The sequence below is a fragment of the Adiantum capillus-veneris genome, chromosome 15, assembly GCF_014529385.1.
Source record: "Adiantum capillus-veneris isolate H3 chromosome 15, ASM1452938v2, whole genome shotgun sequence".
NCBI classification, from domain to species: domain Eukaryota; kingdom Viridiplantae; phylum Streptophyta; class Polypodiopsida; order Polypodiales; family Pteridaceae; genus Adiantum; species Adiantum capillus-veneris.
The window spans coordinates 95523929-95543402 of NC_140945.1; the positions used below are offsets into that span (position 1 = coordinate 95523929).

Here is a 19474-nt window from a genome sequence, read left to right on the forward strand (position 1 = left end):
GGACATAGCTGTCCACTTTGAGCTATTTGCTTAATTAGGGTTAGCCCCTTAAGGATAACCGTTTAAGTAGTAAGTTGTTTCACCACTTAGGACTAGTCCGTATTTAGACTGGTGATGGTTAGCTGCTTAGGGCTAGCTACTTTGATATTCAACTGCTTAGCCGAGCTCCCTTAGTCATACCTACGGCTCGGATACCTTCGCTATTTAGCCACTTAGGGCTAGTCGTTTAGGTATAATCGATATTCAAACGGCTTATTAGGGCTTGCTGCCTAAAGTTAGCTGCTTAGCAAACTCTCAAACAACAAAAGTTTTCGCACCTTCACTACAAGAGGTTGTGTGCTCTTGTGACGCTTTTAGCGACGGAAATACATTGGGTTTTTATAACCCCCGGCCTCGCTAAAACCGTCGCTACGAGCGTCGCTACGAGAGCGTCGCTATAGGCGTCGCTATAGGCGTCGCTATATGCGTCGCTATATAGCGACGAATATAGCGACGTTTACACTGCAGCCTATAGCGTCGCTCATAGCGTCGCTACAGAGCCAGCTATAGCGACGCTATAGCGACGCTATATAGCGACGGATATAGCGACGCGCCACAGTCTTATAGCGACGCCCGAGAGAATATTTTTTTGGTGGCAGGGCATTGAATGCCCTGCCACCCATCAACCATATTGTACTTGATTCACTTTTTAAAAAAGTGCAAAGGTAGATAATAGACCCAAAATAGTCACCCACAAGACGCATTGTTTGCAAAATTGACAATTGTACACATCATAGGCAAAATGAATTGATTGGCAAATGTAATAATGACAATTGTACAACATCATAGGCATAAAGAATTGATTGGCAAAAGGAACTGCGGTGACAAATGTAATAATATACATGGTTCAAAAAGACGTATAAAATCCGTCTCATGATACATAAGCTATGAGAAACCCTAAACTAATGCTATCTAGCTACGGCTAAACTGACGTCGTCTAGTCAGACGTCTCATCGCGTCCAAGCGGCGTATCTGTCGGATTCTGCAAAAAAAGACAATAAGACAGCTTTCAGTAAGTATAAACATATAACGACATTTATAAAACAATACAAAAAATAAAAAAGAGTAAACCCTAATACTAACCATGCCGCCGCGAGAACTGAGAATGTCCATCAGGGCGTTTAAGCCCTTCCTGCCTGCGTACTCGCGCTCGTACGGTGTGGGATCACGTCCTGTCATCGACCACTGTCAAAACATACAAAGATTTCATTATGTTAGAACTAAAAAACTCATAAACCCTAAACTATCGAACATGCATAAAGAGCAATGTGAAAAACTTACAAAATCGGCCTCAAATGATGCCCATCCACCGCTCCCCAAGTGGTGCGAGCTCCCTGCCTCTACTCGCGCTCTGGCTGCATCCTTTTGTTGCTTCCACTTGTCGGGATTCTCGCGCGCTGCTTTCTTCGCATTCTTCCAATCTTCTTTGGCCAGCCAATCTGGCCTGTTCCACCCATTCTTGATTGCTTTTTGCACTTCGGAACGCTTGTGTTTGCAGTATTCGCGCATTCGAATCTTCATCAGGTCTTCATTGAAGCGCTGATCCCGTGTTGGAACGGGAAACTCATCATGAAGTATGCTGATGACTCTGTTTTTTAAATCACTTGGTACTTCACTCCATTTGTTTAGTATGTAGTGTCTAAACAGCTGAGAGCAAAGACCACGCATGCGCGAGATCACCTTCTTGCCGTCATCATCCATGATGATGCCGCCGCTGATGTCGACGGAGTAAGGCAAGCCCTCTGGCCGGTGACGCGTGAACCTGGGTGTCCCGGCAGGGGTCTCTAGCGGCGTGTCGATGGGGGTACGGACGTCAGGTGTCTCCACCGGCGTCTGGGCCCCGAAGCGAGGAGTGTCGAGTGGGGTGGCTCCTGGCGGAGTAGGTAGAGGTGTGTAGCTTCTAGGAACAGTCAGCCGTGCAAAACCTGGCGTAGATGGCGATGCTGTGGCTGGTGTGGGGGCGGCAAAGAAGGGGAGGGTAAAGAGCCTCGTCGAACACGAGGCGGTGTGGAGGCATCGGTGGCGGAATCCCCACAACAACCGCCACCGCCACCACTAGAGCGCCGGTGTCTAGACGAGTGTGAAGCTCGTCTCGTCGACGCCGAAGCTTCGGAGCGCGCCGAATGCTCCGAAAGAGAGGGAGATGCGGATGGTGTAGGAACGCGCGATGATGCGCCAGAGCGATGACGCTCCACGTACCACTGTCTCTGCTGCGGTGACAAAGAAGAAAGAAACTCCTCATCATCCATACCTGCATTAAACACACGAATATTTAAACTTAATATTGAATGAATAGAGTAGACAATGACGCAAAGACCATTAAATACAATGACGTAATGACGCATATAAATACAATGACGCAATGAATCGAGTGATAGAAGAGGCAAGTCGAAAACTCAGAATTTTCAATCAAAAGATGTGAGCGCGAGTAGAAAAGAGCGTTATACACCATGGAAGGTACTTAGAGAGCCAGAGCTTTTACAACACGGAGCAAAATTGTTCAAATACAATATTTGTGGCTTTAAGAGATCTCTCTCTCATCCTCGCATAACTCAGCATAACTTCCTATATCTATATAGAGCTCTCCGTTTAAACACATATCCTCTGTTTCATTTTGTAGCTCCTCTGCATGCACCCCATATAGAGTAGTAGCATCTTGATGCTCGTCTGGCACCACCGCAGCGGCTTCTGATTGAGCATCTTCTCTGATCTCCTCCATTGATGTCGTTGTGATTGGCACATGGTAGCCTTCATACGTCCTTGCACTACGAGGGGCTACCTCTATGACGTACCACCAGTTTGATGTAGACTTTGTAGGATGAAATATTACCTGCCAGAGCCACATAACTTACATGAGAGCTTTCAAGCACATAACTTGTAAAAGGGGGATGTTAACTATTTACATACTTACTTGTTCACAATGCTCGGGTAGTACGAAAGTGTCTCTTAGGTCAGTCCATTTCTTAGTAGAATCCACCTCAAGAAAACCAGACTCTCCTCTACGCACAGTAGCGTTGCGACCCTCCATGATTATCTTGAACCATTGCACGTCGAACAAGTCGACAAAAAATCCTCTGTAATCGATCCTCAAAATCTCTTGCAGCGTGCCGAAGTAAGTGAGTTCCGCCACCACAGGATCTGCATCAGAGGAACGTCGTCGACTAGACTGTTCAAATTTTGCCATGATTCCACAATCTTGAGTAAAACGCTTTTTGTCGATTCGTTCCACCCTAAAATGTCGACCTTTACACCATGCTGCTGTGTATGACTTATACTACAACGAACAAAGATTATGAGTGGCCGTTCAAACGTTTATAAATAAAGTCACTTGCTAGTCGTACATTGCAAACTTACCTTGGTCGCGCAACCCCGAGAGTACTCCCACTCTTCTTCAGTCACTTCGTCACCGCATTGTTGTGCGCTTTTCAATTGGTTGTGCAACCATCTTGCTCTCCAGAACCGCTGGATAGTGCATCGGTGGTCGTCTTCCCCGTCTCCACTCGATTCGTGCCCTTTGTCGCTCTTGCTTTGCATCCTCATATTGTGAAATCCACTTTTGCATCACTGGATTGTGAAGCATGCAAAATCGGTTGATTTTAGCCTCTAGATCTTCCGTCATCTTCTTCTCAACACCGAGATTGCACATGACAATCCCAGATATGCGCTCATCATCTATGGTTCGCCATAGCGTGTCCCGGGATTTATCAAATCCGTCTAGCCACTCTCCAATGTACACTAGGGACTCTGATACCAACCAACCTTCTGCCATGCTACCCTCCGGACGTGCCTTTTGACGCACATATCCCTTAAGCGTTTTCATGAAACGCTCTAAGAAGAACATCCATCTGGAATGAACTGTGCCAGCTATTTCCACCTCATCAACTATGTGAACAAGAAGATGCACCTGAATGGTTAGCATTGTAGTAGGAAAATGTTTCTCAAACATGCACACAAGCTCCGCAGCATTTAGTTTGGCGAATGGTATGGAGTCTACGTTGATCTCCTTTTGTGAGATCCATTGCACCAGCTTTGCAGTTTGTAGATTGTGTACGGATGTCGAGAGACAAACATCCCTCAATGGCAACCGGTAAAATAAACTGTAAAGTATGTGCAGCAATGATATTAAGTCCACATTTTATGCAATGATATTAAAGTCCACTATGAACGTACCTGACACATTTTATGCCAATCGTGTGACTTCAAACCGGTAAGCTTTCCTTCTTTAGTAAAACACGTTCGGAGCGAGTGCATTACGCCAGTGGGGGTCCGCAAAGATCGAATGGCCTCTTTTACTTTGCGTTCTTGGGCTCCTGTGAAAATCCATGGTGCTTTAGGGAGTTTTATCGATCCATCAGACGCTGTTTGCGGCCAATATTGCTCCATACGATCCACATTTCTAAGGTCAACTCTGGCTCCCAAAGTATCTTTCTTGCCGGTCAAATGGTCCCATAGTAGATTACCCACATTCTTGAATATGTGCATTGGATCGAGCAAGTGATTGATCATGAGTCGGGGCCAGTATGGTAACTCGTACCATAGAGATAGTCTCTTCATCCCTGGAGGCAATCCGTCATCGCACATCTCCTTCTGCTCTAACCATGCTTGTGCAGACATCCTTGGTGGCTCTCTTCCCAAAAAGCCGTCGCGTAACACATGATTCTCTGGAAGATACGCTTGATGACCTTCGTAGATTTGCTTCTTCAGTGAGGGTGCCCTACGTGCATTCAGTCTAGGTCCACATGTGACACATGCTCTGTATCCGCTTGTTTGAAGCCCTGCATGTATACACATGATAATAGATCAACTATGGGGAAAAAACAAGATTTACAGTGTCTGAGTGAGGAGTGTCAATAGATCACCTGAGCATTCTGTTAGCCGGGATAGTCATGCATGGTCCACATTAGAATGCCTCTGATCAAAGCATTCCGTCGTCCTGTGTGTCGGCTCATATCCACCACCTCTATGCCAATCCACAATTGTTGTAGCTCTTCCAATAGTGGACGAAGATACACATCCATATTCCCCACTTTATATCGCCCTGGCACAATCAAGCTTAGCCATAGGTGCCCCTTCTTCGTAGTCAACCACGGGGGAATGTTGTAGTTGACGATGACAACGGGCCATACACTGTAAGATGTTGATCTTTGACCAAATGGATTTACGCCATCCATAGCCAGGCCTAAGCGCAAATTTCGAGCTTCCCTGGCAAAATCCGACCATGTTCCATCTATATGTTTCCAGGCTGCGCAATCTGCAGGAATTCGTAGCACACCATCCGAAGATTTATTCTCCTCATGCCATGATGCTAGGGCGGCCATGGACTTACATTCGAAGAAATGCTTGATGCGAGGAAGCAAGGAAAATGTCGCAAAACCTTTTGTGGAATTTTTGTGTCCGTGGAGATCTACTCGATATCTTTCGGAATCACATTTCGGACACTTCTCCATGTCTGTGTATTCCCTCTGAAAAGAATGCAGTCATTAGGACAAGCGTGGATAGAATTGTAATCCATCCCCAAGTTTCGCAAAATCTTTCTTGCTTCATCTCGGGAATCTGGCATCACATTGTCAGCTGGTAGTATGTGCTCTTTCAGCAATCTACACAACATAAAAATATGATACAGTCGTGTAAAAATCTATCAGATCATTATACATTTAGAGTTCTATTAAAGTAAACTAATTGTAATAGATCACCTGAAAAGCGTTGTGACGCTAGTGTCACTCCATCCAAACTTTGCCTGCATGTTGAGAAGAACCAGGAGTGCTTTCAATCTAGACATACGTGCTCCATTATACAATGACGTATCGGCTTCACTTTTCATATCATCATAGATAAGCCTTTCTGAATCCATGATCGTCTCGATCATTTCATCAATCTCGGGCTCAAACATTGCCTCGTTGGGAATGTGCTCTGCATGATCATCCCCCGAGCTGTCAGAGGCTACATCTTGTGGCCTCACATATGCTGCTTGACCAAAGCGCCTGCGAACACGTCTATTGGGTTGCAAGATTGCTGCTTGTTGGCCAGCGTCAGAGTCCGACGAGTTATAATTGGCAACAACTCGATCTATAATAGATGGATCGAACTCGCCAAATTCGCGAACGTGCTGCAAAGAAACACGTCTTGTCCGTCGCACAGCATGCTTGCATTGATTACAAGGACATAAGACCCTCGTTGAGAGATAGGTGTTTCGGTTGGACGGTCCCACATCCTCGTCGCTACTCATAATGAGGATAAAAAACTTATAACCTGGACAACAAATTTAATATTCTATTGGCATTCTTCGTCTTATCTCTCTCTCTCTCTCTCTCTCTCTCTCTCTCTCTCTCTCTCTCTCTCTCTCTCTCTCTCTCTCTCTCTCTTTACCTCACATTCTCTAGTCATGTCCAATCCCCCCGCACACCTCGGTCTAGAGGTGCACGGAGATCAGAACCACCGGGTTATAATCTCGTCTTTATTGGTCAATACCTATATTTGTGGGTACAAGAAATCTACACACCCACGTCTACATGATACTGCATGTAGTGGACAAAATCCCTTTGCCTCTTCTCTAGCTGTAGCACTTCACTTCATCTTAACATCTTTTCACAGTAGATCTTTTCACTGTTCGTCTAACTCTAAACCCTAAACCATAAGTAATTCTTGCGTGGACTCGATCTAACGTAAATAAGCGTAAATCTAAATAAACATAAATCTAACTAAAAATAAAGCTAAATCTAATTTAACGTAAGTCTAATGACTAGAGGTTGTCTAGATGGTCATTGTGTCGGGGATGTAGTGACTCTTGCCGCCCTGAAGATCCACCTTCTTCCCTATCTTCTGAAGACATTTCACCAGTACTTTTGGATCGACGGAGCCCACCATGAGTGAAGGCAGCAATACCCTATATTCTATTGAGGGCTTTCTTCACCCGCTTCATGCAGGCATCGTAGTCTATGGAGACCTAAATCTAATCTAATATAACGTAAATCTAAATCTAGCTTAAATAAACATAAATCTAGTTAAAAATAAACCTAAATCTAATTTAATGTAAGTCTACATATAACCTAATCTTTAACGTCTTTTAAGATAGTTTCCTACGACGTTATAACTCTCTTCTTCTTGTGTGTGTGCGCGTGTGTGGATGTGTGTGCCAATAAAAAGAGATAAATGGTATAACCTTTCTATCACCCATGCCAAGTATGATAGATTGATTATGCCATTTCCCTCTTGAATAATAGGTCCTCAGTTCAACTCCTCGTCGGCTAGATCTCTAGGTCTTTTAATTTTAATTAGTTTCCTACGACGTTAAATTAGTTTCTCTCTCTTTCTCTCTCAATGTGTGTACGTTTTTTTGGATCGTATGCATGTTTTCTCTCTCTTTTCCTCTCTCAATGTGTGCGTTTTTTGTTTATGCATGTTCTCTCTCTCTTTTCCTCTCTCAATGCGTGCGTTTTTTGTTTATGCATGCTCTCTCTCTCTTTTTCTCTCTCAATGTGTGTGTGCATTCTTTGTTTATGTATGTGTGTGTGCGTTTTTGTTTTTGTTTGTACTCTCTCTCTCTCTCTCTCTCTTTCTCTCTCTCTCTCAAAAACACTATGTGTGTGTGTGTATGTGTGTGTGTGAGAGAGAGAGAGAGGGAGAGAGAAAGAGGGGAAGGGAACATGAGAATGAGGAGAGGGAAGGAGCATACCTGGCTCTCCTTCCTCTCCTCGTGTGTGTGTGTGTGTGTGTGTGTGTGTGTGTGTGTGTGTGTGTGTGGAGAAGAAAGAGAGAGAGAGAGAGAGAGAGAGAGAGAGAGAGTGAAGGAGAGCGTTACCTGCTCCTTGCTTGAGGGCGCCGAAAAACTCAGATCTGAGATCTGAGTTTTTGGGCGCGCTCGGTTATTTTTTTACCCCAGCCGGCGTCGCTATGAGCGTCGCTATAAGCGTCGCAAATTTACAAAGAAATTTGCGACGCTCATAGCGACGCCGGGAAAAAAAAAATTGAGCGTCGCTGTGTGAGCGTCGCTAATATGAAGAGCCTCTTGTAGTGCTTCCCAGCTAGACCGCACAACTTCTCGACAACGTGCCCCATCCATGTGATTTTGTTTGTTTAGTTTTGTATTCAAGTCCTTGTCTTAGGAGTATTAGGTAGATCCTATAATGAACATGTCCTAAGAGACTACATTTTAGATAAGAAGCTCCTAATGAGCATATCCAACAATTAGTGCTTTCGTAGAGACAACATTCCAGACAAAAATCTCCTCAAGAACTTTTTGTGATTTCTCAAGCATGCCATATCTGACATACATGTTAATCAAAGCAGTGTCAAGTATGCAAAAAGTATTATTTTTTGCCATGTTGGAGTCATGCATAGTGTCACATGCTTTCAAGATGCAAGCATAGATGATTGCATCTAGAGAGATGCGCTCCCTTCACATCGGCTAGAAACAACCCAAATCTTTGTGGCCCTGCTCTTGTTGGGAATATCCCTCAATCATTGGGTTGTAAGAGACAAAGTTCCAGATTTAGGAATCTCCATGAGCACTTTTTTGAGCTTTTTGAAGTATTTTGCATACATGTCAGCCAAGGCATTTTTAAGCATAGCGTCCATTTACAACAATCCTTGTCTAAAAACTTCATTGTGAATTATTTTGTCCATATCAGTGTCTAGCATAATAACACATGCCTTCAAGATGCAAGTGTAGGTGATTTCATTCGGAGTGATGCTCTCACTTTGCATCTGCTAAAAAAAGTCAAAGAATATATGTACACATCCATACATACACACACACACACACACACACACACATATATATATATATATATATATATATATAGAGAGAGAGAGAGAGAGAGAGAGAGATGGAGGGAGCGAGAGAAAGAGGTTGAGATAGAGATAGAGAATAGAGAGAGAGAGAGAGAGAGTATATTGTGTTATTTTACTTTGTTTGCCAAAGTTTGTTTGCAGTTTTGAAGTACATAAGTCGTTTATGAATATTGTTTGCATTTTTGAAGTCTGTTTGCGGTTTTTCTACCATTTTCCACTAGCTTTAACTACCTAACATTCTCTAGCCATGCCTAATCTCCGCACACCTTGGTTTAGAGGTGCATGCGTATCCTGACCATCGAATAATAATCTCATTTTTACTAGTCAATGCCTATATTCGTGGTGGGTTCAGCATAAGTATACACCCATAACTACAGACAATGAATGTACGTAGATCCAATACAAACCCTAATAGTACATGCGGATTTCTTAAATGGACCGATCTAATATGGATCAATCGTCAACAAACTACCATTTTTGAAAATCATGTGTTTTTGGAATTTGTTTACATGTTTTAAGTCTATGTGCATTATTGAAGTCCGTTTGCATTATTTTACATCATTTGTCAAAGTTCGTTTGCGTTTTTGAAGTACACAAGTTGTTTCTACAGACGGTTAGTGTTTTTGAAGTCTGTTTGTGGTTTTTCTATCATTTGCTGCTGCTACTAGCTCTAACTACCTCACATTTTCTAGCCATGATCGATCCCCGCACACCTCGGCCTAGAGATGCATGGAGATTAGGACCACCGGCTAATAATCTCCTCTTTATTGGTCAATGTGTACATTTGAGAGTTGGACATAAGTACACACCTATAACTACATGAAAATTAATGTGTATACGTAGATCCAGTACAAAGTTTAATCTAGTACATGCTGATTACTTAAATGGGCCAATCTAATATGGATCGATCTTCAATAGACGGTCAAATCATTTGCGTTTTTTGAATCCAGTTGCGTTTTGAAGTCTGTTTACGTTATTTTACTTCGCTGATAGAAGTTTGTTTGCGTTTTTGAAGTACACAAGCTATTTCGAAAGTTCGTTTGCATTTTTGAACTACAAAAGCTGTTTTAAAAGTCTATTTGCATTATTAACGTTAAGTTTATTTTTGTTATTTTACTTTGTTTGTCGAAGTCCATTTGCTTTTTTTCAGTACACAAGCCCTTTTTGAAGTCTATTGGTGTTTTCAAAGTCTGTTTGTATTTTTTCTATCCTAAACCGTCAAAACACAGCCATATCCTAGCAACTAAACCTTGAGCTTCTTTACACGGTCAAACACATAAGAAACTAGCCTTACCTAAGTAACAAAGTGAGTAGACCTAAACATTTCGACAAAGAGGTTGTTAAACTTGGCGGTTAGCCCTAAGCGGAAAACACTAAGTGATAAGTTTTAAGCAGTTGAATATTGATTAACCCTAAGCGATTAACCCTAAATAAGTGGCTAAATGGCTAGATAACAAAGCGGGTGGGCCTAAGCAGGGCGGCTAAGTGACTAAATACCTAAGCACCAAACCTTAATTAAGTGGTGTGAATACCGAGATTAGCCCTATGCGACTAGTCCTAAGCGGCTAAATTAAGAAGGGGGTAGGACTAAGTAGGGTGGCTAAGTGATTGAATACCTAAGCGGCTAGCTCTAAACAACTAGCCGGAGGAGGCTAGCACTAAGCGGCTAGCTAGCCCTAAGCATGTAACCTTCAACAGCGTAAAATAAGGAGTGGTCTTGAGCATCTAAGTGACTAAATATCTAAGAATGTTCATGACAAAGTACTCACAAACCCTCTTTCTTATTGTGCTTGGAATTTGCTTCTTCTTTGAAGCAAGTTCATGATGAACGGATCACCAATTCACATCCAATTTTACTCAAAAAGAGCAAATAAAGACACTAAGCTTTCAGCCATGAAACCTCAACTCTCATACAAGAACAAATCCCATTCAAAGCCCAAACCTCTTTCATGGAATCATGTAGGCTCGCCCCCAATTACATATCATAACTTCAAACAGTTGAAAGAAATAGGGGATTTAATTTTTATGAGCTTTTGTTTTCATGCTTTGTAACTGTAGCAATGGTTTTTGAGTTTTTTTCCTCTAGCTCAATGCAATTTTCATGCTCACTTCAACTTTGATTTGAACATGTCCAATGGCATGAAAACATACTTTATGACAGAAGATTCATGTAAATGTGGTGTAAAGTCCCTGCCACAACCTTATTTGACTCTGTCTTCCAAATGACTTGGCACAAACACACACATCCCAAGATAATAGTTACTCAAAATGAAAACACTCAAAATACAATGTGTTAGATTTTTCTCTTTTAAGGCCACCTACCAATTTGTGTTGTTAAAACTTATTTGCATATGAAACTCTAAACAAAATACTTATATTATATGGTTAACATCAATAATTCAAATTGTGCAAAAGAAAGATCCATCCTAGCAATACAGATACATCTCTCCCCCCCCCCCCCCCCCCCCCCCCCTCCTCTCTCTCTTTCTCTCGTCGGATAGATCTTTAAGGTCTCTTGGAATAGTTTCCTACGACGTTAAAAATTCTCTTCTTCTTGGGTGTGTGTGTGTGTGTGTGTGCTAATAAAAAAAGTAAAATGGTATAGCCTTTCTATCACCCAAGTGTGGTAGATTGGTTATGCCATTTTCCTCTTGAATAACTGGTCTTGAGTTCAACTCCTCATTGAATAGGTTTGTAACACTAGACTTGTAATGAGCCAAAAGACTAGCTGAAGCCACAAAAATGGCTCACATCAGCATTCTAGTAAATGAAACATAACTTTTGTATATGACATCAAAATTTTATGAAACTTCTTAATCATGGATTCAAGATATGAAAAAGTTGTCTAAATACACAATTTACATGAAAAATCAAAAATAAAAAATTTACTTTTCTAAGATTAGAAAGTTTTACGTAAAACTGCACTTCAACACTTAACTTGGAGAAGTAAAAAATGTCGGTAGTCTTTGTATATGGGTTAGAAAATCTTGGTACATCTATCACATACCTATTAAGGGATTTTTTAAAGAAGTTTGGACTTGCTTAATAAATATTTTGATTAACTTTCAAAAGAGAATAGAAAAAATTCACAAATTAGTTGTAGAAGATGGCAATGGAAAGACACCTTCAGACCTTCATTTAGCTCTATACTATCTTTTATCAACTCATATTGAGTGTCGATCAAAATTCCATGAAACCATTTTCTATTTAGATAACTAACATAGTGTTGAGAATTGTTTTACAAAAGTCTCAAAAAGCCACAAAACTGGCTCATTTTTTACAGGACTAGTGTTAAAGGTCTCTTGGGATAGTTTCCTACCGCGTTAAAAATTCTCTTCTTCTTGGGGGGGATGTGCGTGTGGGTGTGTGTGTGTGTGCTAATAAAAAGAGGATAATGGTATAACCTTTCTATCACCCAAGTGTGGTAGATTGGTTATGCCATTTCCCTTTTGAATAACTGGTCCTGAGCTCAACTCTTCTCATCGGATAGATCTTGCTTGTTGATGCCATGATGCTTATTGTGTGTGTAGTCTTCTACAATTGTTCCTTACCTTTTGGAGGTTTAAGTAAGGTTTCACTTGTGTTAGATATTAGCATGTTGTGCAGCTTTTGGAGAAGTGGAGTCTAGGGTGTGTACAGGACTAGTCCTTTGGCTACTTCTAGCTTGTGCTCATGAAACTTATAATAAATGATTAAACCTTGCATTAATTCTGTTGGGAATGAGGCTACCCAAGCTATAAAGACATATACTTGTGCTGACCCTGATGAAAATTGAAAGAACCTTCGTAAATTTTGGAATACGTAGCACAAAAATTGGTCAAACCAAATGTTTGAAGAGCCACAATTGGAATTTGGATCAACCCTTTTGTATTGGCATTTGAAGAAGGGTCTATAAGAACTCCAACAGTTTGTTAGAGACCGTTTTTTATCCTTTGCTCTATCCATAAGAGGGATTTCCTTGGTGCTAGCAATAATTGAAGAACTAGGACATTTTTTACCATCCACATTAGATAATTTGATCTGCTTAAGCTCGAAGAGAAAATCTTGCAATAAGAGATGTTCGGAATGTAGGGCAAGGGTTTTACATTGCTCTACAATGTCTGTGGGAATTCTGCAAAGCAAACCTAACAAAGAGATTGTAAATGGTGCACGATGGTTCAATATTTCATAATCTGAGAGCTTGTGCTCAAGTCCTATAGCATCCAATTCAACTTGCCTGGGTGGTAGTAGTGGGATTACTTTCGAAAAAAGTTTAGAAACAACTCTTTCTGGGGATATATTGTTTGCATCTGCTAGAAAGTTGAGCGCCTATTTCTCTTGTTCTTCAAGAAGGTCTAGATCTAGAAGGGGATTGATAACCTTTTGTGAATGCTTAATTTCTGTAGGGACGACCAGGAGGTTATTGATGAAATACAACTTGTTCACAATAGTGGGTAAAGAAGTGAAATAAAAGTCAAGATCTGAACTATCTTGTGCATCGATAATGGGTAATTTGGTTAGGAAGGTACCAAATGCTTCTAAAAGCTTTTCTGTCTCTTCCCTAGAAAGAATAAGTAAAGAGAGCCAGTCATTGACCGAGGCTGTGTTTAAGACTGATATAGAGTGGGTGAATATAGCTTGTTTCTCAAAACCAAGCAACTTTTTGTGGAATTCCACACCTTTGTAACAAGAAATTATACATTGGGTACCAATTGGTGGAACAGGAATGTCTTCTTCTATTCCATGTCCCAAACGGTTGAGAGATGGAATCCAAGACACCTGAATCAATCACCATATAAGTATTAAACAAACCATTAGGGATTTAATTATTGTCATACCAGTATTAAGCTTTTTCAGTATATGATGGATACTCGATGAAATATACCTTGGGAAATTTTGTGTGTGTTTGAAATTTAAAATCACATCATTCAGAATCATATACTGAGAGAATTAAATACTATTTGCAAGACATATTGTGGAAAGAACAAATCAAAGAAGAATTCCTTGATACATATAAAATTCATTATAAGACACTTTGATACATGACAAAGTAGGAGTTAAAGCCGGAACTCCTATCAGATGAAAGCAGGGATCTTTACCTTCCAACCAATCACAAGTACAGTTAATTAGAACTAATTTATACTAAATGGGTGACAAACACCATATAAGAGAGTTTGAGATTTTAGAGCCAATTTGGGAATTGCCAATGTATTGAAGATTTGTCCATAAGGACAAATCTCAAACTATTTTTTTAGACCAAAGACTTCCACAAGCTAGTACTTGAAAAGCTCTTCCAAGCCATGCTCTCAAAATTTTGGCTATGATTCAACCATGTGGTCAAATCTTAAGCTCATTTTGGAAGTGCGAATTGGGAGATTCCCAAATTCATTAATATGGTGCTGACAGGTATCCAATCAATCCCCACTACTTGTTATTGTTGTCACAACCCAAACCCCAACCATACTCCTAAATATATATTATGTTTTCTTTAGCTCGTTTATGTAAGTAGGGTCTATTACGGTCTTTAAAAAAATTTATGGGTTTACATTGTTTGGAGATAGTGTCCCTAATTGCTATTGGCTTGGTTTTCTTTTTCCTACTATGCACAGCCAAGAGCTTGTTATGTCCCGAGTGATCGACGCTCATCCTAGTTGTGTGCCTCCTGTAACCCTGTTTATCAACAATAACTAGACACATGTGGTTAATACCCGTAGGTAATAATCCTAACTATTGCCCCACTTTATGATTATTTATGTATGAATCCCCAAATTGTTACATTCTTTTTTCCAAAAAATCGACCAATTTCATTATATGTTTCTTTAATTTGTAAAACTTTCTGCAACATTTTTGTTGTAATATCACTCTTTTAGAAAAAAAAAACCCAAGTAAATATTTACTTTCTTCCTCAAAGGAGGTTGTCATAACATAGTGCTTCATAGCTTGACCCATATCTATAATTATGCTTACCACTCAATAGAAATCTTAGAGGGTTTTACAAATAATTCCGAAGGAAAGCACATAATATGACATAACAACTTTGTACATGATCTCAAAGTAAGTGAAACTTATTGTAAGTAGAGCTCATGTACCACAGTACCTGGTTACTATTTGCCATCGTCATCGCTCTTGTACACATTTTATTGTCCAAGGTTCTACAATTCCATCATTGCTATGCCCTTCAAATGATATTTTTATCCTATGTATTAGCTTTATGTTGATGCTTTTTACTATTAGCATATATGCTTTACTTTAATGCTTCACTACTCATATAATTGTATATTTACTTCTGTATGTGTATATGTGAGAAATTATATGGGTGTTTTGTGTACTTTTTTGTATATATGTCCTTGTACATGCATATCTGTAAGTAATCAAAAAATGCTTTTTATAATCATGCATGTGTATGTGTGAGTCTATGTTTATATGAATATGAACAAAACGGCATTTCAAACTCTTTCTGATGTAATAGCCCCATATCCGCACCATACTTGTGATAATAGCTATTATCATAGATTTTTTACCCCTTTTATGTGTGTGTACATATGTCTGAAAACCCCTTCCGTACGCCTCTAACCGTGTGTGTGGTTTTGAGAGAGAGAACAACCAATTCTTACGTGTTATGCCATGGAGACATATTAAAATCCTTTATGTGTGCGTAGCTAGGTATAAAAAACACTTTCCTTTGTGCTTCTACCAGTGTGTTTGTGGTTTCTGGTACAAAATATGGATTGCCTCTTGTATTTTGTCGTATGTTGCTCTTTTGTATGCACTTGAAGGCTCACTATGCAACCTTTGTCTTCTTCGGTTGGTGTGTGCAGAGTTTGTAGCTCTTTAGAGTGAGAAGAAGCTAAGCACAGCAATCGCAAGGGACCTCGTGAGCAAGTACTAGTGCAGTATGTTCAAGGTTCACCTGTACGGTGTAATAAGAGATCACTTGTGTGCACAGCCAATACACAGCAGTCTGTAATCTATCAGCATAGTTAGAGGTCATGTGTGAGTAAAAGAACCTACGCAATATTGTAGTAAGTGCTAGCAGTTTGTAAATAGCATGAGTGTGTGCCATGCAGTACCAATGCATTCATGCTTATGTACATATAGTCTACTTGTATACAGACCCTTTGAATTCGGTGCATTAACTAAGTAGGTGCAAGTAGCTTTCTTGTGAAAGTGCATCCACCCCCCGGGTGTTTGCTAAAAATATCCCTTTAGCCAACTACATTTATCTCTTTCAACCACTTATTCAAAAAAAAGGATTTACTATCCTTAGCACTGGATATTTATTCATTTACTCAAGGGTTTGTACATTTTTTTAAAAGACTTCCACCACCAAAAAAGAAAAATATTATTCTATGTTAGAAATGTACAATGACAAGCCATACGGCTTATGTTTATAAAAAAAACTGTTGAGTCCTTGCTTGGGTCCTTCTTCTGTCTCCAAATCCGTCCATCATTCATCTGCTAAATGAAGTAGTTGCATGTGCCATTGTAAAGGTTTAGTAAATCCATGGTACCATGTCGTCAATACATGTGCAATCTCATGTTTTTCATTTTTTGGAATATGTCAATGGTATTATATATTATGTGTGCATGTGTGCATGCGTGTGTGTGCAGTATCAAAGGATGATAGTCGTATGTGACATGTCCCATATATTGTGTGTGTGTGTGTCCCATATATTGTGTGACATGTCCCATATATTGTGTGTGTATGGAAAATTTTTTCACGGTTGGAAGAAGTTAATCTTACCCTATCAAGACAAAAATAATGAAATGTTAATTGTCGGGCAGTTGGAAGAAGTTAATCTTATTCTATGAAGACAAAAATCTATATTTAGAGTTAATGAAATGTTAATTGTGGGACTTATGTGTGGTACCCAGACTTTTCATTTTCATGGGGCTTTTCGTTTCCTATGCTTACCCTTCTCTTATGCATTTAAAATGTTATAAAGGAAAGTAGGCAGTTGGCCCCACTTGCTGCCAAAGCATGCGTGAAATTGGTTGCAATTACCCGATAGGAAAGATATAGGGTAAAGGGGCCAATTAAAAGCTGCCCCCCTTTACAAGGACGTGGCCACCCCCAAACTTAAACTTACGTTTACCCAGTCCAGGACATCAAATGAGGCATGCTGTGCTGGTTACGTGAGCTTCTCTAGAAATTGGGACCACACGATCTGCGCTCGATCCTTGCTGGCAGCATTGGCACATTATACCCCTCTCCTATGGTTTGCCTTTCAACCCCGATTTTGTTACATAGGAAATCTTGTCGCTGCTGTGTGTCGCCTTCGAATTTCCGTCAAGGCGAGAACGGAAGACAGACGTAAGGGAATTTGCCGAAATGGAGAGATACAGATTCATCTTGGCGTTTTGGGCGATATTAGTAGTAGTGGTAGGGCTGACAGGAGGCACGCAGCGTTTCTATCATGCTGCAGGTACGTCCGTACTGGACAAGAAGCCTCCACATCATGATCGGTTGAGAAAGATGGGCATCACGTACAGCAGGCTGGCGGACAACTTGCCGTCGCCCAAGCAGGCCGCCCAGTTGATGCAGCAGTTGGGCGTGGGCAGCGTCCGCATCCTCGACAGCGACCCTGACGTCATCAGCGCCCTCGCTAATACCAGCCTTCGCGTCGTCGTGTCTGTCCAGAACGATGACATCCCCACACTATCCGGCAGCGTGCAGGCCGCTTCTACATGGTTCTATACCTACGTGTACCCTTTCTTCATGAACGGCACTCACATCACTGCCGTTAACGTTGGCAACGAGCTTCTCAGTGGGAGCAAGTACATCCACGCCTGGATGCAGCTCATCCCTGCCATGCAAAACATCCACGAGGTCATCACCAAGGTACTACCCTTCCCTCCCTGGTCCCTTTTGTGTGTGTGTGTCTGTTTGTGTCTGTGTTTTGAGTGAAGACATAAGAAAACTTGTCGCGAGAGAGAGAGAGAGAGAGAGAGAGAGAGAGAGAGATGCGTGGTGGAGTAGATGGAAACTATACCTTAGATACGGTGTGTGTGTTTGAGAGAGAGAGAGAGAGAGAGAGAGAGAGAGTGCGGCGGAGAAAGGGAGCAGCTACGATAATTTATGCCAAAGTACATGTTTCTGCGTTACAAAAATTGATTTAACGCTACACACACACAGAGAGAGAGAGAGAGAGAGAGAGAGAGAGAGAGAATATGATGGTTGAACACAACATCATTTCTTGTTTGCCAAATAAAGAAAATAATCCATACTCTTAAGGGATGTTATAGGCCCAAAGAGCACTGTAAATTTAGTGAGCTTTATCGGCCAATGGGACATCCACATACTTACAAATCCAAAGCATGTGTTTAAATGTTTCAGACTTATTACACCTAGGACAAAGGCCCCTGGACATATTCTTCTTAAGTAGTAATTGACAAACAAGGAGTGCTCCTTTAACTGACCAATAGGGAGTGCTCTTGTAAGTACTCTTCACAGCAGGGCCTGATGTTTGAGCAAGCCTTACCTCCCACCAAACGTCAGATTTAGTGGTCGTTAAAGACACCATCGAGGCTAAAATGGGCATAGTGATAAAAGACCAAGAGATCCATACAAGCTTATACTCCCCCAAAAGAATTTCAATGAAGTCGAATTGAGTTTTTGCAAAGTCTTTTTTGACCAATATTCAAGAAGCAGCAAGAAGTATACGATGTAGGAAAGCAAAATGGCATGGATAATTTTATGTGTCAAATGTATTGGCCAATCCTGGTAATGCCAAGATGCACATTTTCTCTGCACTTTTTCCAATACCCACTCAATCTTAGCCTTTTGGGACACATCTACCCCTATAGGGTCCCCTAGATGCCTCACAATATGACCTCTAGGAATTCTTTCCCTACCCACTTCAATTTTTCAAAGGTCTTTGCCGAGATATCGATTAGATGGGATTTCCCCAAGTTCAAGTCGAGACCCGCAGCTAAGGAGTACAATTTCAGATAATTCATATGTTTCTCTATGTTGAGTACATTCTTGGCATGCAAAAAAGTGATTGTATCATTAGCAAATCCCAAGGTAGTGATATGATCCTCCCCCAATTAACTCCTTGAATGTTCTGTGAGTGAGCTTGATGATGAAAAAAGTAGTAAAAATGGGTGTGTAGCCACAATAAAGAGCAAAAAGTTAAGGGGAAACCATGCCTGACTAAGTTCCCAATACGTATGTAGGAGGAGGGCCTCCCCTAGAATATAATCCTAGAGATAGTTGCATCTTGCCCCAAGAGGAATACACGTACTCTCGCCATTTCGGGTTTGAATCCTAGCTTGAGCATTACCACGCAAATGAAATCCCAATTAGCATTGTCAAATGCCTTAGTAAAGTCTAATTGAATGAAGACAAGTTTTATATTATTGATGGGAGCAGCTTCCATTCCCAACATGACAGTGAGAATATTATCATATGTGGATTGGCCACTAATGAACCCAACTTGAGCTCTATGTATATGTTTCTACGAGAGGGAGAAATTCTCAGTGCAATTGCTTTAGCTAGCAACTTAATTATACAAAATCCATTATAGTTATTGGTCACAAGTGATATAGAGAAGTACAAAAGGTCTTCTTGAGAATCAGTTTAATCATTAGGAAAATTTTGAACTCATTTTTGGGCCTTTTAAGAGTGCCACATCATCAAAGTTGTACAAAAGAAAGTAACCCG

The 19474-nt window shown here is 40.8% G+C and overlaps 1 protein-coding gene across 1 annotated transcript in view; it reads left to right on the forward strand.

Moving 5' to 3' along the window:
• Nucleotides 1-17140: 17140 nt before the first annotated feature.
• LOC147441107 (uncharacterized) overlaps nucleotides 17141-19474 on the forward strand; it is a 47440-nt gene continuing 45106 nt past the window's right edge. Inside the window, exon 1 of the mRNA XM_086483653.1 lies at nucleotides 17141-17650. Within this exon, the coding sequence (XP_086339779.1) occupies nucleotides 17141-17650 (510 nt within the window). The remainder of the gene's footprint in view (nucleotides 17651-19474) is intronic.